The sequence below is a fragment of the Myotis brandtii genome, unplaced genomic scaffold, assembly GCF_000412655.1.
Source record: "Myotis brandtii unplaced genomic scaffold, ASM41265v1 scaffold82, whole genome shotgun sequence".
NCBI classification, from domain to species: Eukaryota; Metazoa; Chordata; class Mammalia; order Chiroptera; family Vespertilionidae; genus Myotis; species Myotis brandtii.
In genome coordinates, this window is record NW_005371324.1 from 4,298,676 (window position 1) to 4,324,125 (window position 25,450).

Below are 25,450 nucleotides of genomic sequence, written 5' to 3' on the forward strand. Positions count from 1 at the left end.
AAAGGCTCCTATAAAGAATGTATGCTTCCTCTAAGCCAATCGTTTATTCTGTACATTTAAAATAACATCTGGTTTAAACAGTTAAAAATATAAATGCTACAATTTTTATAAGATCATCCCATAAAAATGGACTCAAATGCTAAACCATGCCCTGAAATCAAATATTTAAATAATATTTTAATATTAGCTTAATATTTCTGCATGGTCTGATGCTTTCACAATTCAAAAGTTTTATATTTTTAATAATGGGAATTGTCTAGAACTCGGATAAACCCACAAATTCAGTCTGAAAAGCAGTAGTAACATAGTTAATTCAATTATCTTAGAGGACGTATATACCAAATCAATCTCATTAACCTATTAAAAAATAACGAAAGTATTTCTATCAAAGCTAATGTCTCCTTTTCAGGTGTATTTATTAAATGAGCTAAAAAAGGAAACAGAAGCCCGTTTTCCTTAAGTACTATTCTAAGCCAATTCCACACAATTAAGATATTTTTGTCACCATACTCTTCAATGAATTAGATAAAAGAATTCTGAGAAATTCCATACATTTAACTTTCAGACATCCATGTTAAAATAAAAACTACTAGTAATTGGTTTATGGAATTGTTCTCTGCTTACCAATTTGAATGACTGTAAAATGTCAAATATTTTCAAAGTATTACTTTTTAGGTGATCAGATTGGATTTTACCATTTACTATATTGAGGGGGGGGGGCAGCGGTGGTGGGGGGAATGAGAACTTGGCAGCCAATGCCTGGGCTAGAGAAACTAATAACTAAAAGCTTGAAGTCATCTCAAAAATGTCTACAGTTAACTCAGTAAAATCTGTAGAACTGTGCAAGTCCCTTTTAGTCTTCCAATAGAAACTCCACTCAGCAGGGCTTGGGAGGTTGCTCATAATTTAAAAGTAATCAAATTTACAGACCATCATGGTCTAAGCACAGAATAGCCAACTCTAAACATCTCTACTCTGTTCTTACAAAAAGGTAGTATTTTTATTTAAAAACCACCCAAAACATCACCAGTACATTTTATAAAATTAAATGCAAATTTTATTAAGGTCTTCCAATTACATATCTCAAATTTCTTGAATGGAATAGAACCTTTTGGAACTGGAAAGATGGCAGAGATGAACACTGATATCCCTTGAAACCCCAACTTTATTAATAGAGAGCAATTCCTCTGCAAATCACATTGCCCTTATATAACAAGATGAAATAGTATCTTCTCCCTCACTTTGGCAATAGCTATTTCCTAATGAAAAAAAAGAATATAGTGGTTTTGCTACTTAAAAGTTCATATAAAAATGAGAACCTATCTTTAGGTTAACATTTTTAAAGTTCAGATGTGTTCAAATGAGCTATAGGTACAAAAAAACATTAGCACAGAAGGTCTAATCAAAGCAACCAAAATCATTTTGAAAATGAAGAGGAAAAACATCAGGTGTTTTCATGGCCCCCCCTCCCCCCCCATAAACTATTGCAATTGGTTAAGGATTTCCAGCAGTTAATTAAAATCTCAGGAGTGAAAAAGATAGTACTATACAAATAACAAAATGTATTCATTCACATTCTAAGACCATAATACTAAATTTTCAAAATGGAAGCTCTATCATTTCTAAAAATGAACCTAATGTTATTTTATTACAAGCAGAAACTCTAAGCTGTTTTCCAATTACAATCTAATTAGTCCACCCTCACTGCCAAAACTTTAAGTTCACCAGAAAAAATCAACAGTAATTAGCCTGAGGTATTTTAAATGTGGCTCTACAGTATCAAATTTAATGGGATTCCCCCAACCCCCTTAAAAACGGTCTTACTTCTATTTTAGAACCATGATCTCTATGGTCATAACAAAAATACCTAAAAACGATCCTTGGACCTTTGAAATAGTTGGTTATCCATCCACTTCTATTAAATAAGGAGCCACTAAAAGAGCACTGCCTGACCAGATCCAGAGTAAACTACTTAACTTTTGTTTTCTGGTTTATTTAGCAAACTGTGGTAGACTAAAAGGCTGAATATCATACTTGTGGTGCAAAAAGTTCCAAATTTTTAAGCTTTCAATAGGTTGAGAAACATTTCATATATAATTTAAGTTAATATGTCTAACACATGTGAGGTAGTTAAGTAAACAGTACTACCCATTTTAATACATAGTAAACAGAAGCATGGGTAAACAACATACTCATATTTTAAACAGTAAGAATTGGAATTCATCAGAGGCTTGAGGCCTTCTCTCATTCTAACCAAAGGAAATAAAATTAACTTACTCTTTAAAAAAAATTACACCATTTTGTCTTTTTTTTATACTTTCTTATTAAATGTAGTACACCTCGTCCAGAGTTGGCACCCTTTTCAATATAATAGTAAACTGGGCACAATACTTAATTCAAGCTAAGGCTTCACTTCTGCCTGAATTAGTACAAAATTGTAAGACATTATCTTGTGAGAACTAAAATTATATTTGACATTTTTATTTTAGGCTACAAACAAGCAAACAAAGAAACAACAAAAAACTTGAAATGAACTTGTCAAATGATGAAAATTCATCCTTTCCAGGGAAGCAGAAGGTAGACCCTACCACAAAGAAGAGATGTTTAGTTAATGGAGGTTAAATTTAAAAGTACAGTTAAAATAGTAAAGCTTAATGTCTGAAAATACTAGGTTTCATTTGTCTCCCTATGGTAACTAACCAATAACCATACAATTGAGTTAGGGTTCTTTATAGTTAATTATGTCACCTAAAATATTAAAAATCCATTAAACAATCAAAGTTAATAGATGTGGTCTTACTGGAAATTCTTAACCACAGATTGTCTTGACCAGTTTGTTTTTAAAATGAATTGTTTCAGTATAGGCACTGCATCTCTATAACAAAGTAATGAAAGACAAAACTTAAATCCACTTAACTACCAGCTGAAAAAATACTTTGGTTCTTCAGGAAAAAAATTAGGAAAACAAAAAAATCTGTTTCATTTAATAGTTTGTTTATTTTCATAGCTGTATCTAACAGTTACATGATAAAAATACCCCAGAAGAACCAAACTATGTAGCAATGAATGAAAATGTGTGAGAGAATTTCTGCATTCAACATATCTGGCAGAAAAACTCAATTTAAAATGCTAGGTAGAACAAAATTGTCTTTAAAATATCAATTCCTTCCCTTTAAAAAAATTATTGAGTCTACCAAGAAAATACAAAAACATAAGTCTGTAAATAATAGTTGTATTTAGGCTATTACAGTGCAGGTTATCCTCAAGGCCATACATCCTGCTTCACTGCTGCTTGCACTCTGCTGGGTTTTGATCCTTCTGTTAAAGGAAAACAACAAGTCAATCTATTTTTTTCTACCAGCTTCAGTTAATATTTCATTAGTAATTAATGACCTTATCACATTATCTCACCGCTGTCAAAAATTTGGCAAATCAAAAAAGGGGTATTAGCAATGATAGCAAATTATTATTCAAACATTAGCAGATCATGAAAATGCTAAAATAAAATCCAAGTTTTATACTATTGAATGAACTCCAGAAAATGAGACAGAGCCATAATCTTGAAAAATTAAATAACCAAGCAATTTGTTAGTTGTAATAGCCATTATTTTTGCCTTTTTATAGATTAGTTACTCAAAAAATACTAATTCCATTCATAATTTAGCTGTTAGGAGTAAGTCATATGTGTTGGAATATTTAATTCGATTTTTAACTATCTCCTCTTACCTGCCCAGTACGTTAAAGTATCTTCTGGATATTTTGTAGCATTTAGCAAATGAGTGAATTAAAGAGAAACCAGTTTCAAAGGAATCCTGATAAAATGTACCATGTATTTTTTAAGAAAATAAAGGCCTTTACTAACCCTGATATGACAAATTTCTGGGACTGAGATGGAGAAGGGAGGTGGTTGGTAGAATCTAACAAGCAGTACTGCTCCCCTAATTCTCAAGTACTCCTACATTCAGATGGTTTAAAAGCTGACCTTTGTTTATAAGCTTTCCTTTGGAGGGGAAACAGCCTAAAACCACAAGCTGTGATTTAAAATGTTTCTAAAAAAATGTAAAAAAAAAATGTACATGATAGTATGCCATTAAAATTGAATCCTAGCCCAGCCAGTGGGGCTCACTGGTTGAGCATTGACCTATAGACCAGGAAGTCACAGTTGGATTCCAGGTCAGGGCACATGCCTAGGTTGGGAGCTCAATCCCCAGTAGGCGGTGCTGGAAGCAGCCGATCAATGACTCTCTCATCATTGATGTTTCACAAGCTGTGATTTAAAATGTTTCTAAAAAAATGTAAAAAAAAAATGTACATGATAGTATGCCATTAAAATTGAATCCTAGCCCAGCCAGTGGGGCTCACTGGTTGAGCATTGACCTATAGACCAGGAAGTCACAGTTGGATTCCAGGTCAGGGCACATGCCTAGGTTGGGAGCTCAATCCCCAGTAGGCGGTGCTGGAAGCAGCCGATCAATGACTCTCTCATCATTGATGTTTCACAAGCTGTGATTTAAAATGTTTCTAAAAAAATGTAAAAAAAAAATGTACATGATAGTATGCCATTAAAATTGAATCCTAGCCCAGCCAGTGGGGCTCACTGGTTGAGCATTGACCTATAGACCAGGAAGTCACAGTTGGATTCCAGGTCAGGGCACATGCCTAGGTTGGGAGCTCAATCCCCAGTAGGCGGTGCTGGAAGCAGCCGATCAATGACTCTCTCATCATTGATGTTTCACAAGCTGTGATTTAAAATGTTTCTAAAAAAATGTAAAAAAAAAAATGTACATGATAGTATGCCATTAAAATTGAATCCTAGCCCAGCCAGTGTGGCTCACTGGTTGAGCATTGACCTATATACCAGGAAGTCACAGTTGGATTCCAGGTCAGGGCACATGCCTAGGTTGGGAGCTCAATCCCCAGTAGGCGGTGCTGGAAGCAGCCGATCAATGACTCTCTCATCATTGATGTTTCTCTCTCTCTCCCTCTCCCTTCCTTTCTGAAATCAATACAAGTGAAAATAAAAAGAATACTAGGGCTTACTTAGCCTGGAATTTAAAAATATAAGGTCAGAACCTAAAATAAATTTCTTAGGAGAGATGCATTGAAATTATGTGTATTGTTGAAATGCCAGTGAGGATTTTATATATATATATATATATATATATATCTTTAATGGCCTAGACTTTATGGATAAAATTAAACTTTATATTAAGATATTAACTTTTATTTAACCTGCCTTAAATTTAATAGAAAACAGCACTAATTATACTCACCTTTGAGTCATAGTCTGGATCATTTTCCTCATCTTCTTCTTCCCCTTCCTATATTAAAGTTCAAAATGCATCCATGAAGTAGGTACATAGTAGGCAAGAAATGGCTCATAATGTAGGAAGAATTTAAAACAAGTTACTCTATAGGTCAATAGAATTTCATGATTACAGAGTTTGGTGACAATGCAATTTAATATGAAAGCTTCTATTATGAAAAATTTCCCAACACAACTTGAGACATCCAGACAGCTTTTATTGAAAAGATTTACTGCAGCCAACGTGGGAAAAGTTTACTGCAGCTTTTGACTTCTTCAAAGAGCTGATAACCCTGCAGCAGAACAGAATTATTTGAAATAAAAAAAATGTTCTGAGTTTTACAATTTATTTATTGAAACCTTATACATACATTGTTTGGCTGTAGATTCTAAAATCATAATTTTTCCAAAAATGTTTTTATGCATTATCACAGAATAATGATTATAGCAAAGGAATACATAAGTCATTCAATTTGCTTCTCAATGTTTTAAACAGTATTATTTGCTCATTTGGTAAACATTACCTCATCCGCTTCTTCACCTTCTTCATCATACTAAAAAAAGGAAAAAAGGGTCAAGTTTGATGAATAAACTTTTGAGAACAGCATTATTTACATCCATCATTGTATCCACTAGTATCTAAAAAAAGGAAAAATATTTTCCCTAAAGTGAATGATTAAATGTGACGTAACAGCTATTATTGTAAATATTACTTTCTTATACTTAGGTGTGGAACACAAGGCACAAAATGTCTATCTGAATTATTGCCATTTAGCAATAAAAGACACCCAAACCTTTGAGGGCAACCTAACTTTACCTAAATCTTTAATTAATATTCCTTGGAATAAAAATTCTATGCTTCCTACTATTGTTAAGCACTAAAAAAAGTTCTTGGCATGTTTTATTTGGTCAAAGACAAGAGCATAATAGATCTACATTACTAACCAAACATTGTGAAGTTTCACTAATTCAGAGCAGTCTTCCTATTAGCAGAAAAATAAAAACTATAATAAATGAACCCAAAGAAAATCTATTTAAAACAACTCAGAAAATTTATCTACAGGACATCAGGAATTATCCTGATAGCATTATTCTGCTGTGCTTTCTAAAAATTACATCAATTCATTAAACCTCTCACCAATTCTGACTATCATACACTCACTAAATGATTTTATTGCAGGATTCAGATCCACTCACATCATCATCATCATCTTCAATGGCTTCTCCAGTAAAGTACAACACTGATCTTGGGATTATACGCTCACGTAAAAAGTGACCAATTTCAAAGTCTGCAGCAAGGATAGCTTCAGCGTCATCATCCTATTTAAGAAAAACAAAAGCACAAAATTTAACTTTGTTACTTAATTCAGCACATGCAACACTCTTGGGTTTAAATCATGAAGTAACTCTCAACTTCACTTTTAACTTTCTGACATTTGAAAACTTACTTAAATGTGGTATGACCCACCAGTCATTTACAGTTTTTTAAAAAAAGAAAGTTAGCAGAACTGTGTATATACTCAGAAATTTGGGGGAGTAAAAATTAGTGAACTAGTTATTGTTTATTTTTTATGGCTTAAAAGTAAAATATAAATAAAGCAACTTAATTACATAACTGCCATTTTCCTTTTAAAATATTAGTTACGGAAAACACCAAGTGGAATAATAGAATCTCACTCAGGCTTTCACAAATACATTCTAGTTTCAATAAGGAAGAAAACTATAGTCTTGAAAACTTTGAATCCCTCAAAGTATTTGCCAAGTTTCAAAAGAAAAGAAAATCTTGAGCATTTCAGCATTTCTCAGTGAAAGCACTATGAGCATTTTGAATGGAACTGTTCAGATGCATCGAGAGCTTCCCCATGCACTACAAACCTAGTGGCAACTACCCCAACTCCCCACTTTTTGAGAACCAGTCCTTTAATTTCATACACAGTAAACAATTCAACAATTAAATAACAATTCAGCTTACCAGATCTCCACTCTCAGGAACTGCAAAATTGAGAAGAGAAATTCAAATGAATAAAAAAAATTAAAAAAAGCTTATAATAAAACAACCACCAATATGCAAACTAAAACACTATTTACCTTCAGGAGGGGCAAAAAAATTAAAGAACGAGTCATTAGAAACTGTTTTGGTCACAGTACGAACTGTCCCACGTCCCTTGTGTTTCTGCTTCTTTTTAATGGTTTTCAAAGTGACATTCTTCCCTTTTTTCCAATCTATCTGGCACCTTCCAAACAAAGAGAAAAAGAAAAATCTCCTATCACAATTAACACATTACTTTCAACTGCTAAGACTTTCCCAAATAAACAGTATATTTAATTTCAAATTTTAGAGGGCAAAATTGGTCCAAGTGCTTTCTATAGCAGTGTAAAGAGAAAAATTTTATTTCTAACCAAATTTTTTCAATAAACATATTTACAATCACCATAAACTCACAATATAATAAATTTAAATGTGCACTTCCTTTGGAGAAATGTCTATAATATTAGCCATTTTCCAAGAAGAATTCTAGGAAAATGGCTAATTTCTCAGATAATATTTTACTCAAATATTTGGAGATAAACTATTTATGTATGTATCTAACACACAGACATGGAAATACCAATACCACAAATCATAAGTACTACAAATACAGACTTAACATTCTGTTAATATAATAAAATTAAACTCACCCTGTACAACCCATAATTTCTGGTCCATCAAAAGAAAAGGGATCAGAATCATCTGGTTCTGACCTCATTCTGTATGTCTTTGTCAACACTTCATTTGTGAAATATTCATTGGGTTCAAAGTGAAATTCTAAAACAAAACTCTTTTAAAAAAAAGTAAAAAAACGAATTAAATTCTACATAATCAATTTCAATTCTTAATAAGTAAAGCTTTATCTTTAGTTTTTATAAACATAAAATTCTAAGTGACAGTGTTTTTCCCACTCTGGGAAACAGTCAGATAAATCTCCTTTATGTTAAAAGCAAAATGATGCACAAATCTTAGTTCAGCATACAATACTATTTAGTAACATGTTTATGAAATAGGTTGGGCACATCTGAATAAACTGACCAAGTCCTCATTTCTCTCTCCATCCCCACAAAAAGAAATTTTAAATCTTCGACTAGAACCTAAGCTGGACAGAGAAAAGGCCCAACCTTATTACATACCAATATAAGAATCTATAACCTTTAGTAGCTTTGCCCATACTTTACATTATACTACTGATGGTTTTGGGAAAAAGCTGTTGGTTGAGCTCTCATAATGGGAAATTAGGGCCCCCCCCCCCTCTAGTATCTTCTATTTTATGTAAGTCCCAGACACATGCCTTTTAATACAAAATAAGTACTTTTTTATTCATGTTTCCTTGGTATTATTTTTTTAATACACTTTAAATCCAGAAACAATGATAAACTATATTTTGAAAATAGTTAAGAGGGAGGAAATGTTGCCCTAACTGGTTTGGCTCAGTGGATAGAGCATCAGCCTGCGAACTAAAGGGTCCCAGGTTTGATTCCAGTCAAGGACATGTGCCTTGGTTGCCGGCACGTTCCCAGTGGGGAGTGTGCAGGAGGCAACCGATCAATGTTTCTCTCTCATTGATGTTTCTAACTCTCCATCCCTCTCTGTAAAAAATCAATAAAATATATAAAATAAAGAGGGAGGAAATGTTGCATCACATTATTAACATCTAAACATTTCCTACCAATAATTAAGTATACCAAGTATCACTTTTAATATCTCATCCCCATCTCTAACCCTTAAATGTCACACCTCTTTTTAGAAAGTTCCACTTATTTATGTGTAAACATCTGTTACAAAAATTGAAAGTATTTCAAAGTTTTTACCATAGGCTGGCCAGCATCTGAGAACTTCACTTTAATATCTTTCAAGTGCTTCAGAATAGGTTCATCATGTTCCTTCAAATTAAAAGAAAAAAAAATGAGTAAGTAATGTGGCATTTTAGGACGAGTGTTCTCCTACTGGACAATGAACACTGAAATGACTGACATTTTCAAGTTGAGTTTTATGTAGCGATGACTACATCATTATCCAGACTGAATGGGCTGAAGAGCACAAAACCAAGTCTAAAATAGGCATGTTTGCTTTTAAATGTTTCCTGATTGATTGTAACTGCTGCTCTTAGCTACTCTTGTTCCTTTCCTTCTTTCTGCTTGATGTTTTCCTACTTGGTTAAAGTAGAATTTCTATTAAGGAGTCATTGTTTTGAGACCATTTGTTTTTCTTGATACTAACTTCCAACAATCAAAATATCAGGAAACAAGTACTAAAGTGCAGATGGCAGTGGCTCAAGAAATGCTTCTGATTATAAGACAATGTTTCCCAGAAAAAGTGACAACTGTAAAAGAGTTAAAGATAGCCCGGCTGGTGTGGCTCAGTGGTTCAGCATCAACCTATGAACCAAGAGGTCAAAGTTCAATTCCCAGTCAGGATTGCAGGCTCTATCCGTAGTATGTGGCATGTAGGAAGCAGCTGATCAATGATTCTGTCTCATCATTGATGTTTCTATCTGTTTCCCCCTCTCCCTTCCTCTCTAAAATCAATAAAAATATTTTTACAGCATTCTTATAAAATACAAATGTACTTTGGAATAGCTGTTTCAGACTGAAAAGGTCTTTTGGGTAAGACAATTGAAATGGTTAAGTCTCTCACATCCTACCTCCACACTAAACATCTGAGACAGAGGCACAAAACTATTGTCTGAGAAAGCACCAGACAATAATGACCAATTATTAAAGGGACTATTTCATTATCTATTTTTTAAAAATGAATCATAATTTATTTGGTTACATTAAAAAAAAAAAAGCTGCAATTTCCCCTCTACAGACAACAGCTGTTTCAAAAGAAAGCAACCATTCTACAAATGTCAACTATGGAGAGACTAGTCATCAAACATTTAAATTTCAAAGGTTTACACTCTCTGAGGTAACCTGATATTTTTATGAGTATTATTACCTGAACCATATCACTGAGCAAGTCAACATTCTTAAAAACAGTCAACCAAAATTCAGGAATTCCCTTGGGGTCTTGTTTTTCTTCATCCTTTTTCTCATCTTCAATTTTGACCTTTTCTTTCAGCTCCTCCTTGATAAATAACAGCATACATTACTGAAAACCTAAATTAAACCTCTTGATAAAATCGTAGACATCCCCTCAAATTAAATGTAAGTATAGAAACCAACAAACCCTCAATCACTAATTATAACTTTCAGCCCCAACAGTTCTAGTCCAATTGTGTAAACACTGCTGTTACCCATACCAAACCTTACTTTTATAAATACTGCTACAACCATACTGCTCCCGAAGAGAACAGTTTAGTAGGTCACAGTTTACAGGACCATGAGGTGTAGAAAAAAGTTTTAGGAAAATAATTTTTTAAAGTCATGAAAAATAATTACTTTTAAGCATAGTAAACAGGAAAAGCAAAAGAAATATAAACCTTGTCCAATGCTTTATTCCTTGATGTTTTCTTATAAAAATACTAGTGACCCAGCGTGTGAAATCGCGGGAGACCCGGGACCCCAGACCCCGCCGAGTCCCGCAGTGCTGCGAGACTCAGAGTCAAGTCTCTGCCCAACCACGGGCACCTCACTGCGTAGGCAGCCCCACCCACCCGCACATGCCTCGGCATTCACGCAGTCTCCTGGTGACCAGTCTTTGGTCATTATGGCATTAGGGCCACTGGGTTTTTATAATATAGATTATATTCTCTTAAGCAACCAACATTAAAATAGCAATTCTGGAGAAACAGGGTCATTTAACAGATCATTGGATTTGTGTCTCAGCTCTGCCATTATTAGTTGTGGGCAAGTCACCTAGAAGCCTCCATTTCCTCACTTGAAAAAAAGGGAACAATCCTTTGTATGTCATCATGAAGTTCGAAGGAAATGCTTTCACTCCCAAAGTATAAAACCCCCCCAATTAAAGTTGGTACCAACCGAAATGTCATCTTCCTCATCTGGTTTCCATTCACATTCTTCTTCCGTAGGTTCATAAATTGCATTAATGATCTCAAATCGCTAAAATGATTGAAGAAAAAAAAGCTTACATGATATCCAAGCTAAAAACTATCTGTTTCTCATTAGGAACCCATAGGTTTTAATTAATGCATACCATAATTTGAATTGCTATTACTGATAGTTTTCCCAAATACATCTAGTAACCATTTTTGCTGAGAGGTCTAAAGAAAGTTTATTTCTGGCCCTGGCCAATGTCTCAGTGGGTTGGGCATTGTCCTCATTCCCCGTCAGGGCACATGACCAAGTTGTGGGCTCGATCCCAAGGGGGTGTGCAGAAGGCACCCAATTGATGTTTTGCTCTTACACTGATGTTCCTCTTTCTCTCTCTCTTCCTTCCTCTCCAAAAATCAATAAGAAATCTTAAAAAAAAAGTTTTGCTTCTGGAGCTTTATTACCTTCTCAAATTTTACATATCTAAAACAAAGTAATACAAAGCATTACCTTATCAAATAAAGGTTGATAGAGAACAGCATACTTTCTTTCAAGATCATGAACTTCCTCATAGAACTTGGCTTCTATCTGTGCACATTTAACTTGAAGGTTTTTGAGAGCATTCACTCGTCTTTTAACTACCTTAGGCAAGCTGAAAGATTAGAAAGCATCGATTACATAGCATGCCAGTAAGACACAAGTTACACTTCTTTTATCATTCTGAAATTGAAGCATAATAGGTTTCCTACTTGAAGCGAAGATATACTAACTCAAAATAATCTTTAAGAGGTATAAATGCATGGGCCTCTGTACTATAAAAGTTCAAAAGTAGATATTTAGCCGGATACATTAAACTGATAGGAAAATGTAAATCATATTATCAACCCAAACCTTTCATTGTATTCAAGTTCAACTTTGCACTTATGCACTGGCATCTCAGCTGTAAAATACAGTCTTATCTTCTAAAGTTAAAAAGTCATGGCCCTAGTCAGTTTGGCTCAGTGGATAGAGCATTGGCCTGCAGACTGAAGAGTCCCAGGTTTGATTCTGGTCAAGGGCATGTACCTCAGTGCAGGCTCCTCCCTGGTCCAGGCCCTGGTCAGGGGCTTGTGCAGGAGGCAACCAATCGATGTGTTTATGTCACACTGATTTTTCTCTCTGTCTTTCCCCCTCTCTAAAATAGTCAATGGAAAAATATCCTCAGGTGAGGATTATTATATAAAAAAAAAAAGCTACCTACACTAATAAAAGAGAAATATGTAAATTGGTCATCACTCCGCTATACCCACCAGCCAATCAGGATGAGCATGCAAATTAACCCAACGAAGATGGCGGCCGGAGTGGAGAAGCCTAGCCTTGAGGCTTGGCTTCTCCTCTGCGGCCGGACCAAAGGCCTGGGTCCCAGGTGCCAGAGGAAAACCAGTGCCGGCAGCCAGGGGAAGGTCTATTGCGCGAATCTTCGTGCAACAGGCCTCTAGTGGAATGATAATACTAAATGATAACTGAACTATCTTAAAACAAACAAACAGACAAAATAATATCTCACCTGTATAAGTTAGTATTAGGGGAAAGGAAGGGAGCATATATATACTGGGAAATAGGACAGTACCCTACACCATTATTTTCTATTGTAGTCTCTATTTAATTTGGAATTTGAAATTATATTAAATAAGACTATAATATTTTATGACGAGGGGACGTGTTCTTTTTTAACTAACAACTTTATTGAGATATAATTCATATATTATACAATTTACTATGGCACATAGATTTTTAAAAGGTTATACATACCTAGTCTATGAGCCCCTCAAAGAATGTGCCCCTCAAAGAATGCGCACCTCAAAGAATGCTTACATGTATGAACCCCTCTACCTCCCCAAAATATGCTAACATTCAAAATTTACCCAACTTCAGTAAATCTGTGCAACAAATCCAGAATCCAGATTAGAATTTCCTGCCATAGACAGATTGTTGTAAATCAAGTAATATCTTACTTAATCACTTTAGTTAAGATAATCAAGTAAAGCCCTGGCCGGTTTGGCTCAGTGGATAGAGCGTTGGCCCTCGGTCTGAAGAGTCCCGGATTCAGTTCCTGTCAAGGGCACATGCCTGGGTTGCAGGCTCAATCCCCAGTTGGGAGAGTGCAGGAGGCCACTGATCAATGATGCTATCTTATCATTGATGTTTCTATCTCTCTTTCCCTCTCTCTTCCTCTCTGAAATCAATAAAAATATATTTTAAAAAAAGATAATCAAGTAAAAAAACAAATACCAAAACATTATCAACTTTATTTCTTACAAACAAAAAGCTTAATGTTCTGTCATTGGGCTGCTGACCCCTACTCCCACTCCGATGTGCACGTGTGCATGTACATATACCATACATTCACATACACAAGCAACTTCCAAGATGGAAGTCTGTGTTTAACTGGTATGGGGTTGACCTACCACCTGGGAAAAACATCCTAGGATGACCAGAGTGGGTAGCCTTTAAGTTCTGCGCTTGCCTTTCAACACTCACTGCTGTCCCCTTCACCCTTCAGAGCCCAGTGCCAGTGTTTCTAGAATAGCAAGAATTTGATGAAAACTGGACTGACTCAAAACCCACAAGCACTGACTTCACTTCCTCCAATCCAGATACAATGGATTACAATCAGGAGACTGCCTCCTCCCAAAGCAGCCAAAATATTGCCCAGAATTGTCAGCAAACTTTAAATCCGAAGTGACTGAAACTCTCCTTAGGCTCATCCCATCCCCTTCTCCTTAAACTCCACAGGATTGTCACAAACCAGAGTCTGATCTTCATTCCTCCCTCAATACTTATCATAATCCCCAAGCTCTAAGGCCAAAATACCTAGACACTTGAGTACAGAATGAATGAAATACTTATCACCCGAAGCAGAATTATTAGACTAAGAATTTCAATAGAATATATATACTTAAAGAAGAGGGAAGATAGTAGCAGTATGAGACAAGACCAAGAAATCTGAAACAGGATTATTATGATAAATGCAGTAACTAAAATGACCAACAAATAGGATAAACAAGACAGGTTCAACTGAAGAAAGTCTGAGGTTGAAAAGCTCTCCAGATAGGAGAGACAGAAAAACAATGAGATATGAATGACAACTTTAACAATAGGGAGGTGAATATCTAAAAAAAGAGAGAATTTCTCAAAGTTAAAAAGCAATATGAAAATCTTTACCCTAACCCCAGACATGTTAATGAGATTTAGGAATATCAAGGACAAAAGAAAATTCTAAGAGTTTAATAAAGAAAGCAAATAACCTACAAAAGAAATCACACTGACATAAGGCTTCAAAAGAAAATACTGTATATATACAAGAATAAAGTGAAATTTTAAGATAATTGAGAACTTTAAAAAATAATTTGTAAGTTTAAAAAATATCCACAAGAGGCCATAGATAAGGTAAGGGTGGTCGAATACCTTGAGAAATTTTACTGTTGCCTTAAAGGAAAGAAATAGAGGACTAGAGAAATTATTTATAAGCAATATAGATATTGGTGAATTTAAAAAATCAATAGGAATAAATAAAATTAGGTATTGGGTTATGAGCCACTCTCCTATAAGAACAAAAAAAAGAATGCACTTAACTTTGAAACCAGAAGTCAACTTGTTCTATTCAATGGAAAACAGAAGACAAACCAAACAATAAATTTAAAAATAAGGAAAATATGGTAGCAATTGAGTCCAAAAATATTACCACTTTTAAGAAATGTAAAGAGTTGAAATTACTAATAAAGAAGCAAATATTCACATTAGAGTAAGATACAAGGATGGAAAAAGACATGCCAGGTAAATAAAACCCAAAAGAAAGCTATCTTAGTCTCAGACAAACAGAATTACAACACAATTCACAACTGATGGATTTATAGTGAGAACAGATAAATTAATATTTTAAACACATCCTTCCCAGACATCGTTAGATCAAGCAGACAATAATGAGAAGTAAGAAGAACCCAAACAACACAATGAGTAAGCTTGGGCTATTAATTTAAGCATATAGATCTTCATATTTAACATTCACAGAACATTTACAAAAACAGAATATTAAGGTCAAAGAGAGAAATTAATCTCTTTAAAAAATTAAATGAACTAATAAGCATTCAATTAAAAAATTGTAAACAGAAATTAGAAAATTAGAAATAAGAAGGAAATAACATTAAAGCCACAGAAAGAGCAGCAATTAACAAATATACATACGGAAATAAAAAATCAAAAGTTGGTTCTAAAAACCAAGTAAGAGTGAGGCAACTAGCAAAACTGAAGATGCAAAATATAAAATACAAAGGGAAAATAATAACAGATTTTAAAAAATATCATGAATTATATATTAATCAATTTTAAACTTGGTAAAATGCATCCACTTTTTAGGAGAATATAAATTTTGAAGTTGGCATGAGAACTTGAAGAGATCAATTAGATTAAAAAAATAAGAAAAAATTCCCCAGAACCTCTACTTCCCAAATCCCAAAGATCCAAGTCAATTTTTTAAGAGTTTTACCAACGGTTCAAGAAACAGTTAATTTCTATCTTATACAAGTCACTACAGGAAACAGAAAAAAAAGTAAAAGCAGTCATGTTCATTTCATTAGGCTCTAAAACCAAGGGATAGAATTACCACTCTTGAAAGTTTTTTTATTGTACATACATACATGCATATATTCATTTCACTAACGAATAAGGATCCTGAATAAAAGTATTAACTACCTAACTCAATGATGTAACAATACAGCAAACTATGTATTTCAAAATATATATTTAATATGTACTTAACAATTCAAATAAAAAGTCAAAAGACCACCTAAACTTATAGAAAAAAATGGTCATAAAAATCATAGACACAAATTTAAATGGAGATTTTATATTCATTCCTGGTTAAGGTTAGAAATAAGACAAAGATGCCCATTTTTAACACTGATGCTCACCATAATATTGGCCAGTGTTATAAAGAAAGAAAAACAAACACGTGGTATAGTGTAACATGGAAGATTAGAGCTAAAACTGCCAGTATTTGCAGGTAAGATCTTTCACCCGTGGGAGAAAATATAGAATAAATTACTACAGTAAGTGTACCAAGATTTCCAATATAAAATCAACTTTAAAAAAACCAAGAGCCCTCCTTCTCTACATCAAGAACAGCCAGTCATAAAATACATTAGAAAATTAAGATACTATTCACAACAGCAACACAACTAAGGTATATAGGAATTAACCAAGAACAGACTACATAGAAAAGCTGTAATAAGGACACAGAGTCTGATCTGAATAGATATAAAAATATGGATGAAACAATTTAATATGAAAAATGACATAACTCCCTACCATGCTAATATATTTATTTATTCAATGCAATAGCTATCAAAAATTTTAGTTTGGGCCTAGCTGGTTTGGCTCAGTGGATAGAACATCAGCCCGCAGACTGAAGGGTCCCAGGTTTATTTTGGTCAAGGGCATGTACCTCGGTTGCAGGCTCAATCCCTGGCCATGGTCGGGCGCAAGTGGGAGGCAGCCAATCAATGTGCCCTTCTCATATCGATGTTTCTCTATCTCTCCCTCTCCCCCTCCTTCCACTCTCTAAAAATCAATGGAAAAATATCCTTAAGTGAGGATTAACAAAGCAAAACAAAATTTTAGTTGTTTGTTTTTTGAAAGAACCCTAATAAACTTACTGTCAATCATATATGTACAATAAAGGTGCACAGGTAGGTCAAACCATGATGGGAATGGGAGTAGGGAGCTTGTGTGAGGTGAGGGGTGGCAGAAGAAAGCAACTCATCCTGCCAGATATTAAAACATACTATAAAGCCATGGTAATTAAGTGTGACAATGACAAAACAAGAGGGGAAAAAAGATCAATGAAACAGCAGAGTCCTGCTCAAAGACAAACACATGTGTTTATAAAAAAGTGATATGCAATAAATGTGCTAGAACACTAAAAAAGAGAAAAAAAGTGAATGCCTATTCACATTAAATACAAAGATGTACCCTAGAGGAATTGAAAACCTAACGGTAAAACTAGTCAATAGGAAATAGAGAAGAAACTAGAAAAGACTTAACTTCAAAAGAACAAATCATAGGTAAAAACTGAATAAACATAAAAAGTAATAATTTTTGTTCATTAGAGGGTGTTATGTGTAAAAATGACTGATAAGGGATTAATATCTAGAATACATAGGAAATCCTGCAAAACAAGGAAAAGACAGTAAGCCCAAGTAGGAAAAAGGGCAAAGGATACAAATGAGCAACCTAAAAGCCTCACAATTATGAGAAAAACTCATCAGAAATCAGGAAATCTAAATAAAATAAGCCTGTACCTCTTCAATTGGTAAAAGTAAAAAAACTATAAAGCTGAATGATGCCAAATGTTGGAAAGGACACAAAGATAAAGCAACCTTCATTATATTGGATACAGTCATCCTAGAAAGCAAGCTGGAAGTACCTAAGGCTTGCAAAGCCCAGAACTAGCAATCCCACTGATAAGTACATATCACAAAAAAATTCTTACATAGTTCCTTAAGAGGAAATGTACAATGACCATTACAATGGACTTTGTGTTGATGGAGCTTGGAGTCAATCTAGTCATCCATCAAAGAAAACGCATGTAATAAAAAACATGGTGGACAAACATCACGGAGATCCGGGAACCATTTAGAGGCTAGAAGCTTCTATAGATACATATGGATGGATCTTAAAATCATAAAGCCATATAAAAAATTGCAAGCAGAATAGAATATTTGGGCTATTACTAATGATTTATATTGCCAACAAATTAAATAAGAATCTATTATTTCTTCTAATTCTGTGCATTTCTAATAAAACCTCTAAACAAATCTCAGAAATGATTAAGATCAGTATACTTCCTGTGGAGATGAAATTAAACTTTAAAAAGACCAACTCTAAACTGGTGGTACTTAGCAAAACCTAGATATTAACAAACATGAGTTTTCCACTATTATGTACATAAGTCCCAGATGGCCTTAAAAATAGATACACCTGCAATGTTGATTATAGAAAGAGAAATAAGAACTATGAAAAAGAACTTGTACCTTTCAATGTATCCTGTTGGTGTTTCTACCAGACCATCAAGTCTTTCTTGGAGGGCTGCAAGAATCTGAGGATTTTGCATCATCTGAACAGTAAGCTGACGTGCTTAAAAAAAAGGGGGAGGGGGCATCGAAAGAAGGATTTATGAAAACGTATTATGCTATTTTAATAGGACAATCCAATCATGAGGTTTCCTGACTAGCTGGTATGAGTAGAGATGAGCAGCAAGCTAAAGAAAATTCACTCTAGGAAAACCTAATGTTCAGATTCCTAATGATCTCTAGTGTGTGCCATGTCTCAGGACCATTTACACAACTTCTATCAACAGTATTCCTTCTCTTACTACCATCTTGTGTTTCAGCCATCTTGCATTTTGGGATGCTCAAAGCTTCATCCAGATGCCTATCTATGACTCGATAATTCTTTGAAGGCAGACAACACATTATCAGAAAACTGCAAATACAGTAACAGTTTGGAGCCTGGGAAAAAGTACAATGAGTAACCCAGTTTACTTGATGTTTGTTTGTATAATGTGCCTGCATATGTCTTAATAGAGAAAGTTAACAGTTAAGTCAAAGGTTGTAACTAAAACCAAACAAAATTTGGTTATCAGCATGTCTCGAAATTATACTTAACCCAAATGTAGCTAGATATATGCAAAAATTAGTTTGCTATCTTCTTCAACAGACACTATCCAAAATTTCCATTTAATTTTTCAAATTATGTTTTCAAATGACTGCTAGTATTAATTTGATTAGATGTATAGTTGTGATAACCCATATCTTTAGAATATCAATACTGGCCACTAAGGACACATGGTCTGTTATCTTTTAAGAAAATGTTGCATGATGAAAGCTAAAACTAAGTTCACTAATCTTAACAATTAACCTCATTCCTGCTTAAAAATGAAAAGTTGATTCATCTGTTACCTTAGTATTCTTGGCTATCTATAGGACAAAACCTAAAGCAGTATAATTCCACACTACCATCACTAATTTTAATGTCTCTTTTTTGGTTGGATTAAAAAGGGCATGCACACACACTATATATTGTCTACATATTAAATACGAAACATTTTCAAGTAAATTTAAACTAATGGTATTTGTTTAGAAGCACCACCAAAAACAACTCCCACCATCTCTAACATTTCTAAATTCAGACAAAACTCATGGGTAGCTAAGCTGTTTGACCCAACTATGCCATGTCACTCTAGCAGTAGAGGGTACACACACAGTGACTTCTGAGGGGTCACTATACTCACACCTTCCTCCCTTACCATCATTTCACCCCCATCTTCCTGGCCCTCCTTTCTTTCTTCCCTCCCCCAACATCAAACACACATACACAAACTGTTACTAAACTGAGGTACGGGCTGGTGGATAAGGATCAAAAAGAGAACTACCTTCTAGAACAGCAGTCGCCAACCAGTGGTCCGCGAGGTCCGAAAGGTTGGCGACCACTGCTCTAAAAGACATGTGCCAGTAATCACTAGAGCCTGAAAAAAATGTAAAATAATACCTTTAATTTTTGTTTCTTCACCAGTTTCTTCTTCTTCTATTTCTTCAACATCATCCAAATCTTGATCAAGTTCAGACTGTTCTTTGCTACAATATCATAGTATCACACCAAGGTTCAAATGTACCAAATTACCAAAAATATAAAATATGTAGAAAAACTTCAATTCATTTCCTAGGTTAATATGCCTCTTTCAAAAATATGAAATAGAAAATCTAAAAGGGAATTCTGTTTTCTTTCTAACTTCATATGTAAACAAGTACAAATATTTTTAAATTTCATTTAAAAGCATGTGGTCAAATATAAAGTTTATACTTCAACCTTTAAAAATATGGTTTAACAGGTTTTGGTTTAGAGAATGTGATGTCAGAAAGTATGTTTCCTACCCAATATTTATTGATTTTTCTTAGTAACAGCACCCTAATTTTATATGAGATGGCAATTCACAAAGCTAGAAAAATCTACATTTCCCAGCCTACCTTTTAGCTAGCTTGTGGCTACATAACTAGATTTTAGCAGTGAGAAAAAATGTAGTAATATAGAACTTTGAGAAACCTTCCTTTATAGGATGATAAACAGCTAAGAGGCCCCCTTTTATGTTTTTACATTTCTTCCTCCCTAGAATATGGATGTGATGACTAGAGCCTGGGAAGCCACACTGGACCATGAGGCAACCTAGAGAATGGAAGTCAGCAGCTAAGGATGAAGGAGTTTCGAAAAATAGAAGAATTCTGGATCCCTGATGGCTGTGGAATAACCAAAGCAGTCTGTACTCATTATCTTTGTGGACTTTCATCCTTTTTCTTTACTTCACAGTGAAGATGGGGAAAAACAGTAAACATTTAAAAAGGCTGAGACTACTTTATGCTTAGAGCAAAGCCAGGAGGATGGCAGCATTGGAAGAGAAGGTAAAAATTAGTAAGATAACATTCTTCCCATTTCATCTTAAAAGTCTAGTTTCTGAAGATGAGATTATAATTAGCATGAAAAAGGGAAATAAGAATATCTAAGTCAATATATAGAGATTTTACATTTTACTATTTATTTGGTTTAGTGATTTAGTTGCTTTACATGTTTAGAAAAGCATTTGAAAATTTTTCATATATGGACAAATACTGTCTAATTTTCATATGGGGACAAGTACAGAAAAAGTCAGCTGTATTCTGCTAGCAAAATTTATATTCCCTTCAATTAAGGGGCAAAAAAAAAAAAAAATTTTCCTTCTCATCAAAAACAAAAATAATCATTTCTGGAATATCTCTGACGTAGTATAAACTTGCTCTTCCTTCAGTGTCATTTCATTCAACCATTCATTAAACATCTAAATCTTAAAGGTAAACAGGGGTCCACAAACTATGTGACATGGCCAAATCCAGCCCACTCCTATTTTTGTAAGTAAAGTTTTATTGGAATACAGCCAGTTAATTCATTTATGTATTGTCTTTGGCTGCTTTCACACTGTAACAGCAGAGCTAAGTAGTTACAAAAGATCACATGGCCCAAAGTGCCTAAAATATTTAACATCGGGTCCTTTACAGAGTTTGCTAACTTTTGCTTTAAATAACTCCCCTCTTGCCTTCCTTCTCCAAAGGCTTGCAGGCATCCAAAATTAAATAATAAAAGAGGTAATTAACTTTTTTTCCCCTCAAAATTTAAAAAATGAAAGTGCCTGAAGGGTGTGGCTCAGTAGTTGAGCATCGACCTATGAACTAGGTCAGAGTTCAATTCCAGGTCAGGGCACATGCCGGGGTTGTGGGTTCAATTCCCAGTAGTGGGTGTGCAGGAGGCAGCCAGTCAATGATTCTTGCTCATTCATCACTGATTGTTTCTCTCTCTCCTTCTCCCATCCTCTCTGAAATCAATAAAAATATGGATTAAAAAAAGACAGTTAAGATGGCAAATTGCACATACTCATCTGATCTCAATCCTTCCAGGATCCCCACTAAAATTATGATAAAGGGTTTTTAAACAGACACACTCTGAAGGACAGACAAGGAGACTCAGGAGCAGCAACTTCACTGAAGACTGAAATCTAAGCAGAGGGAAAGCTGAGAATCAGCTCAAACACAGAATCTGAAAAAGAACACTTAATCTGGATAAAACAGGAAGAACAGAGCAAAACCTGATAAGCAGTTAAATTCTCAGATCCTCTCCCTCACTACAGCAGATGACAGTTTCTTCTCTGGAAAGGGTTAAACTGAGAAGCTGGACGAAAGGATCACAGACAGTTACGAGTATCAAAGATATGACATATGCACACTAGAATAGTGAATGTAGAGACCCCTTCCTAGCAGTCATCTCCCAATTTGACTCCCAGAACACCCATCCTTCACTGAGGTGTATCTGACCAGCCCAGAAAAAAAAACAACAAAACTATTCTGTCACTGGGGATTCTCATAACAAATGCCCACACTGAAGACCTTCCATTAAAATCCCAAATGAATAAGCTTCCCCTTCCCCAACACTCAAATGTTCTAGTCAACTTTTTAAAAAAAAGTTCTTCAACTGCCTGACCCACCCCACCCCAACCTTAATGATTACCCTCTTTTTTGAGGAAAGCCTCTTACATTGAGACCGAAACAGAGGAAAGAAAAATGTAAGAGCAAATATGACTACACAGGGAAGGAAGCATCCAGAGAAAATATATTACATTCCATAAAACAAGAACAAGATGCTATAAAAACAGGAACAGAGAACAAAGGAGCTCGTGAAAACTAAAAAACAGAAATTTAGAAACTCAATACAAGAGTTGAAAGATAAAGTTTCTTTAGCTTTCCTTAGAAAGAGCAATGAGACAAAGATGGAAAATACTACAAAAGGTTATTAGAAGAATCAGTCCAACACACAACATAATAGGAGATCCAGAAAGAGAAAACAGAATAAAAATAAGAATATTCCCCGGTACTGAAGGTCCACCAGTGAATGCACAACACGAGATAAAAAAAAGTTCCAATAATATAAAATTTCAGAATTCTGAAACCAGAGTAGCTTCGAGAATAAAGATACATTGTGTAGCGTTTTTTTTTTAAGTGCCACATATAAATGATCAAGAATTATGACTCTGAATTTCAAAACAGCAAGACTAGAAGCCAGGTGACAATGGAGCAGCAATGCCTTCAAAATTCTTAAGAAAAACGATTTCTAAGTTAGAATTCTACACACAAACTATCATGCATAAGAGCAGAAATGTCATTTTCATTCATGCCATCTAAAATAATTTAGTTCCCTTGTACTCTTCCAAGATACGAAACTAAAGAACCAACAAAGAAAACAGGGGATATCACAAACAGCAAACCCAAGAGAGGAGAAACAAAAAGAAACCTCAGTAAGATAGAAATAGATGCACAATTTCTTAGCTAATCTAAGAAATCCAGATTGGAGGAATGTGATTGAGGCAACAGTACTTTGAAAGCCATGATCACTAAAATGCCTGTTGCCCATCTTCTTTTTATGCTGAAGACAGCATGCCTGGGAAAATTAGTCCTTTCCATCTCCATGCTGTTGCCTGTAATAGCTGTAGATAATATCATGCCACCCCTACCCCCAAGTATTGTTTTAACCTGTCCTCTAAGTTGGCAGGCTACTGTAAAATTACAAGCAGCATATACTGCAGCACATCCCATTTTTCTGCAAGATACCCATCCTCACTATATTATTAACCCTGTTTGTAGGATTCATGGCCTTGCCCAATGACTTCTCCAAAATAAGCCCTTGAAAAGTTAAAAAAGCCTCAGTAAAGTTAAAGCCAGAATATGACCCAGATAGCCTTTTATTTTCCTATCTTGAAGCCTTCAACTAATAGTGGTAATATTGCCTTTCTCTTTATATATCTAAGTGTGTGACCACTATTCAGATTTTCAGAATTAAACATTAAGAATTTATAGGTGGTAAAATTCTAAAGAAAAACAACAAAGAAACAAAATTAGACAAAAGCCAAGATAGAATTGAGAAGGGACACACATTCTAACAGTAGTAATGTTCTATTTTTAAAAGCTGGCACACAGTGCCCTATTATCCTTTAAATTCTACATAGACATTTTATAACACTTTCTATCTTGCATGTATGATACATTACAATGTTCGGCATAAAAATCTTTGGGAAATATATATATAGGATAAAGTGGACTCTGAAAGTATTTATGATTCATTATTGTGCTCAGCACTTTCCTAAGAATAAACACTGACAAATGGTTTGCTGTATTTATGACAATGATTATATATACAACATTTTGTCTTGGATACATGGTATGCAACTTTTATAAAGAATAGACACTAAACATTAGTCATTACCATATATTTCCTACTACATAACTAGTACTGCTGTTAACTACATCACAGTACAAGTATCTGAAAAAGAAACAAACTATCTGTTACTTACTTGTCAAGGTCTGCCATGTTGTTAAGAACTCCAAAAATCTATGGAGAGAAACAACAATGTTAAAAAAAAAAAAAAAAGCATACAATTTATTTAAATCCAAAACCCTTTAAATCAATACCACATTGAAAACTATCCCAAAAGAAATGTATACTCTCATTAAAAAAGCATCTGATAAGCCCTAGCTGGTTTGGCTCAGTGGATAGAGCATTGGCCTGTGGACTGAAGGGTCCCAGGTTAGATTCCAGTCAAGGGCACATGCCCAGGTTGCGGGCTCGATCCCCAGTAGGGGGCGTGAAGGAGGCAGTTGATCTCATCATTGATGTTTCTATCTCCCTCTCCCTTCCTCTCTGAAATCAATAAAAATATATTTTTAGAAAAATCATGGAACAGAGACTTTCATGTAGCCCAAGTAACTTTTCAGAGGATACAGCTTAAATTAAGCAAGTTACTAGTAGGCATTTAGAATCTATCATGTAAGGACTTTTATAATGGCACTATTGCTAAAGAGTCTATGTTAGAATCGCAGAAAAGAAACAATACAAAGGATCTTTATTCAAATTCCTGTGACAACTAGGAATGGTCAATTCTTGCATAAATTTTTAGGCTACTTAATACCTCACAGAACAAACCCCCTTTATTTTTAACAGCATTAATTTTTATCGAATTCATGTTTAAAAGCCAAAATTTGCCACCTACTATACTCATTATGATCCCCCCAAAATCTTTTTTAAAAAAGTTTAATAATCCTTTTATCAAATGTCAGCCTTTTAAATTAGGAAATGACTAGAGGCCTGCAGCCCCTTCCGGACGTATGGTCTATTTAGCATATTACATTTTTAATATTACAAACCAGAGGCCGAATGCACGAAATTCATACAAGGGACTCCACCCTCGCAGCCCCTTGCAAGCCTTCGTCCAGAAGGTCGTTCCGCTGTTCATCTAATTAGCATATTAGCTCTTTATTAGATAGGACTAGAGGCCCGGTGCACAAAAATTTGTGCACACGGGGGGGGGGGGGGGGGGTCTGGGACCCATAACGACCTGCTGGCTTAGGCCTGCTCCCGGTTGGCAGAGGGCAGGCCCAATCCCTAGGTGCAGCCCCTCAGCCCCTGTGCCCTCTCGCAGTCTGGGACCCCTCGGGAGATAACGACCTGCTGGCTTAGGCCTGCTCCCGGTTGGCAGAGGGCAGCAGCAATCCCTAGGTGCAGCCCCTGGTC

General features: G+C 34.9%; 1 protein-coding gene across 5 annotated transcripts; it reads right to left on the minus strand.

The window, feature by feature from the left end:
* Window positions 1-1,030: 1,030 nt before the first annotated feature.
* NAP1L1 (nucleosome assembly protein 1-like 1) lies at window positions 1,031-24,330 on the minus strand. 5 transcript variants are annotated; one of them, XM_014531674.1, is made up of 15 exons: window positions 24,234-24,302; window positions 19,859-19,944; window positions 18,343-18,445; window positions 11,783-11,924; window positions 11,261-11,341; window positions 10,278-10,406; window positions 9,149-9,220; window positions 7,985-8,124; window positions 7,394-7,539; window positions 7,278-7,297; window positions 6,503-6,625; window positions 5,830-5,859; window positions 5,274-5,321; window positions 3,249-3,318; window positions 1,031-2,584 (listed from the first exon to the last, which is right to left on the minus strand). In XM_014531674.1, the coding sequence occupies exons 1-14, from the start codon at window positions 24,248-24,250 to the stop codon at window positions 3,283-3,285; spliced, it is 1,173 nt and encodes a 390-aa protein (XP_014387160.1). In that variant the 5' UTR covers window positions 24,251-24,302; the 3' UTR covers window positions 1,031-2,584; window positions 3,249-3,282. The 5 variants fall into 5 exon arrangements, with proteins under 5 accessions (XP_014387160.1, XP_014387159.1, XP_014387163.1 ...); XM_014531673.1 differs by having other exon boundaries at window positions 1,035-3,318; XM_014531675.1 differs by lacking the exons at window positions 1,031-2,584; window positions 3,249-3,318; window positions 5,274-5,321 and adding an exon at window positions 5,503-5,598.
* Window positions 24,331-25,450: the final 1,120 nt, after the last annotated feature.

Excerpts from the sequence above, each read along its gene's own strand:
- NAP1L1 (XM_014531674.1), bottom strand. Across the intron at positions 11,342-11,782 it reads ATCAACCTTTATTTGATAAG|CGATTTGAGATCATTAATGC; the intron begins GTAATGCTTTGT and ends CAATCATTTTAG. Across the intron at positions 5,860-6,502 it reads TTGAAGATGATGATGATGAT|TATGATGAAGAAGGTGAAGA; the intron begins GTGAGTGGATCT and ends TCCTTTTTTTAG.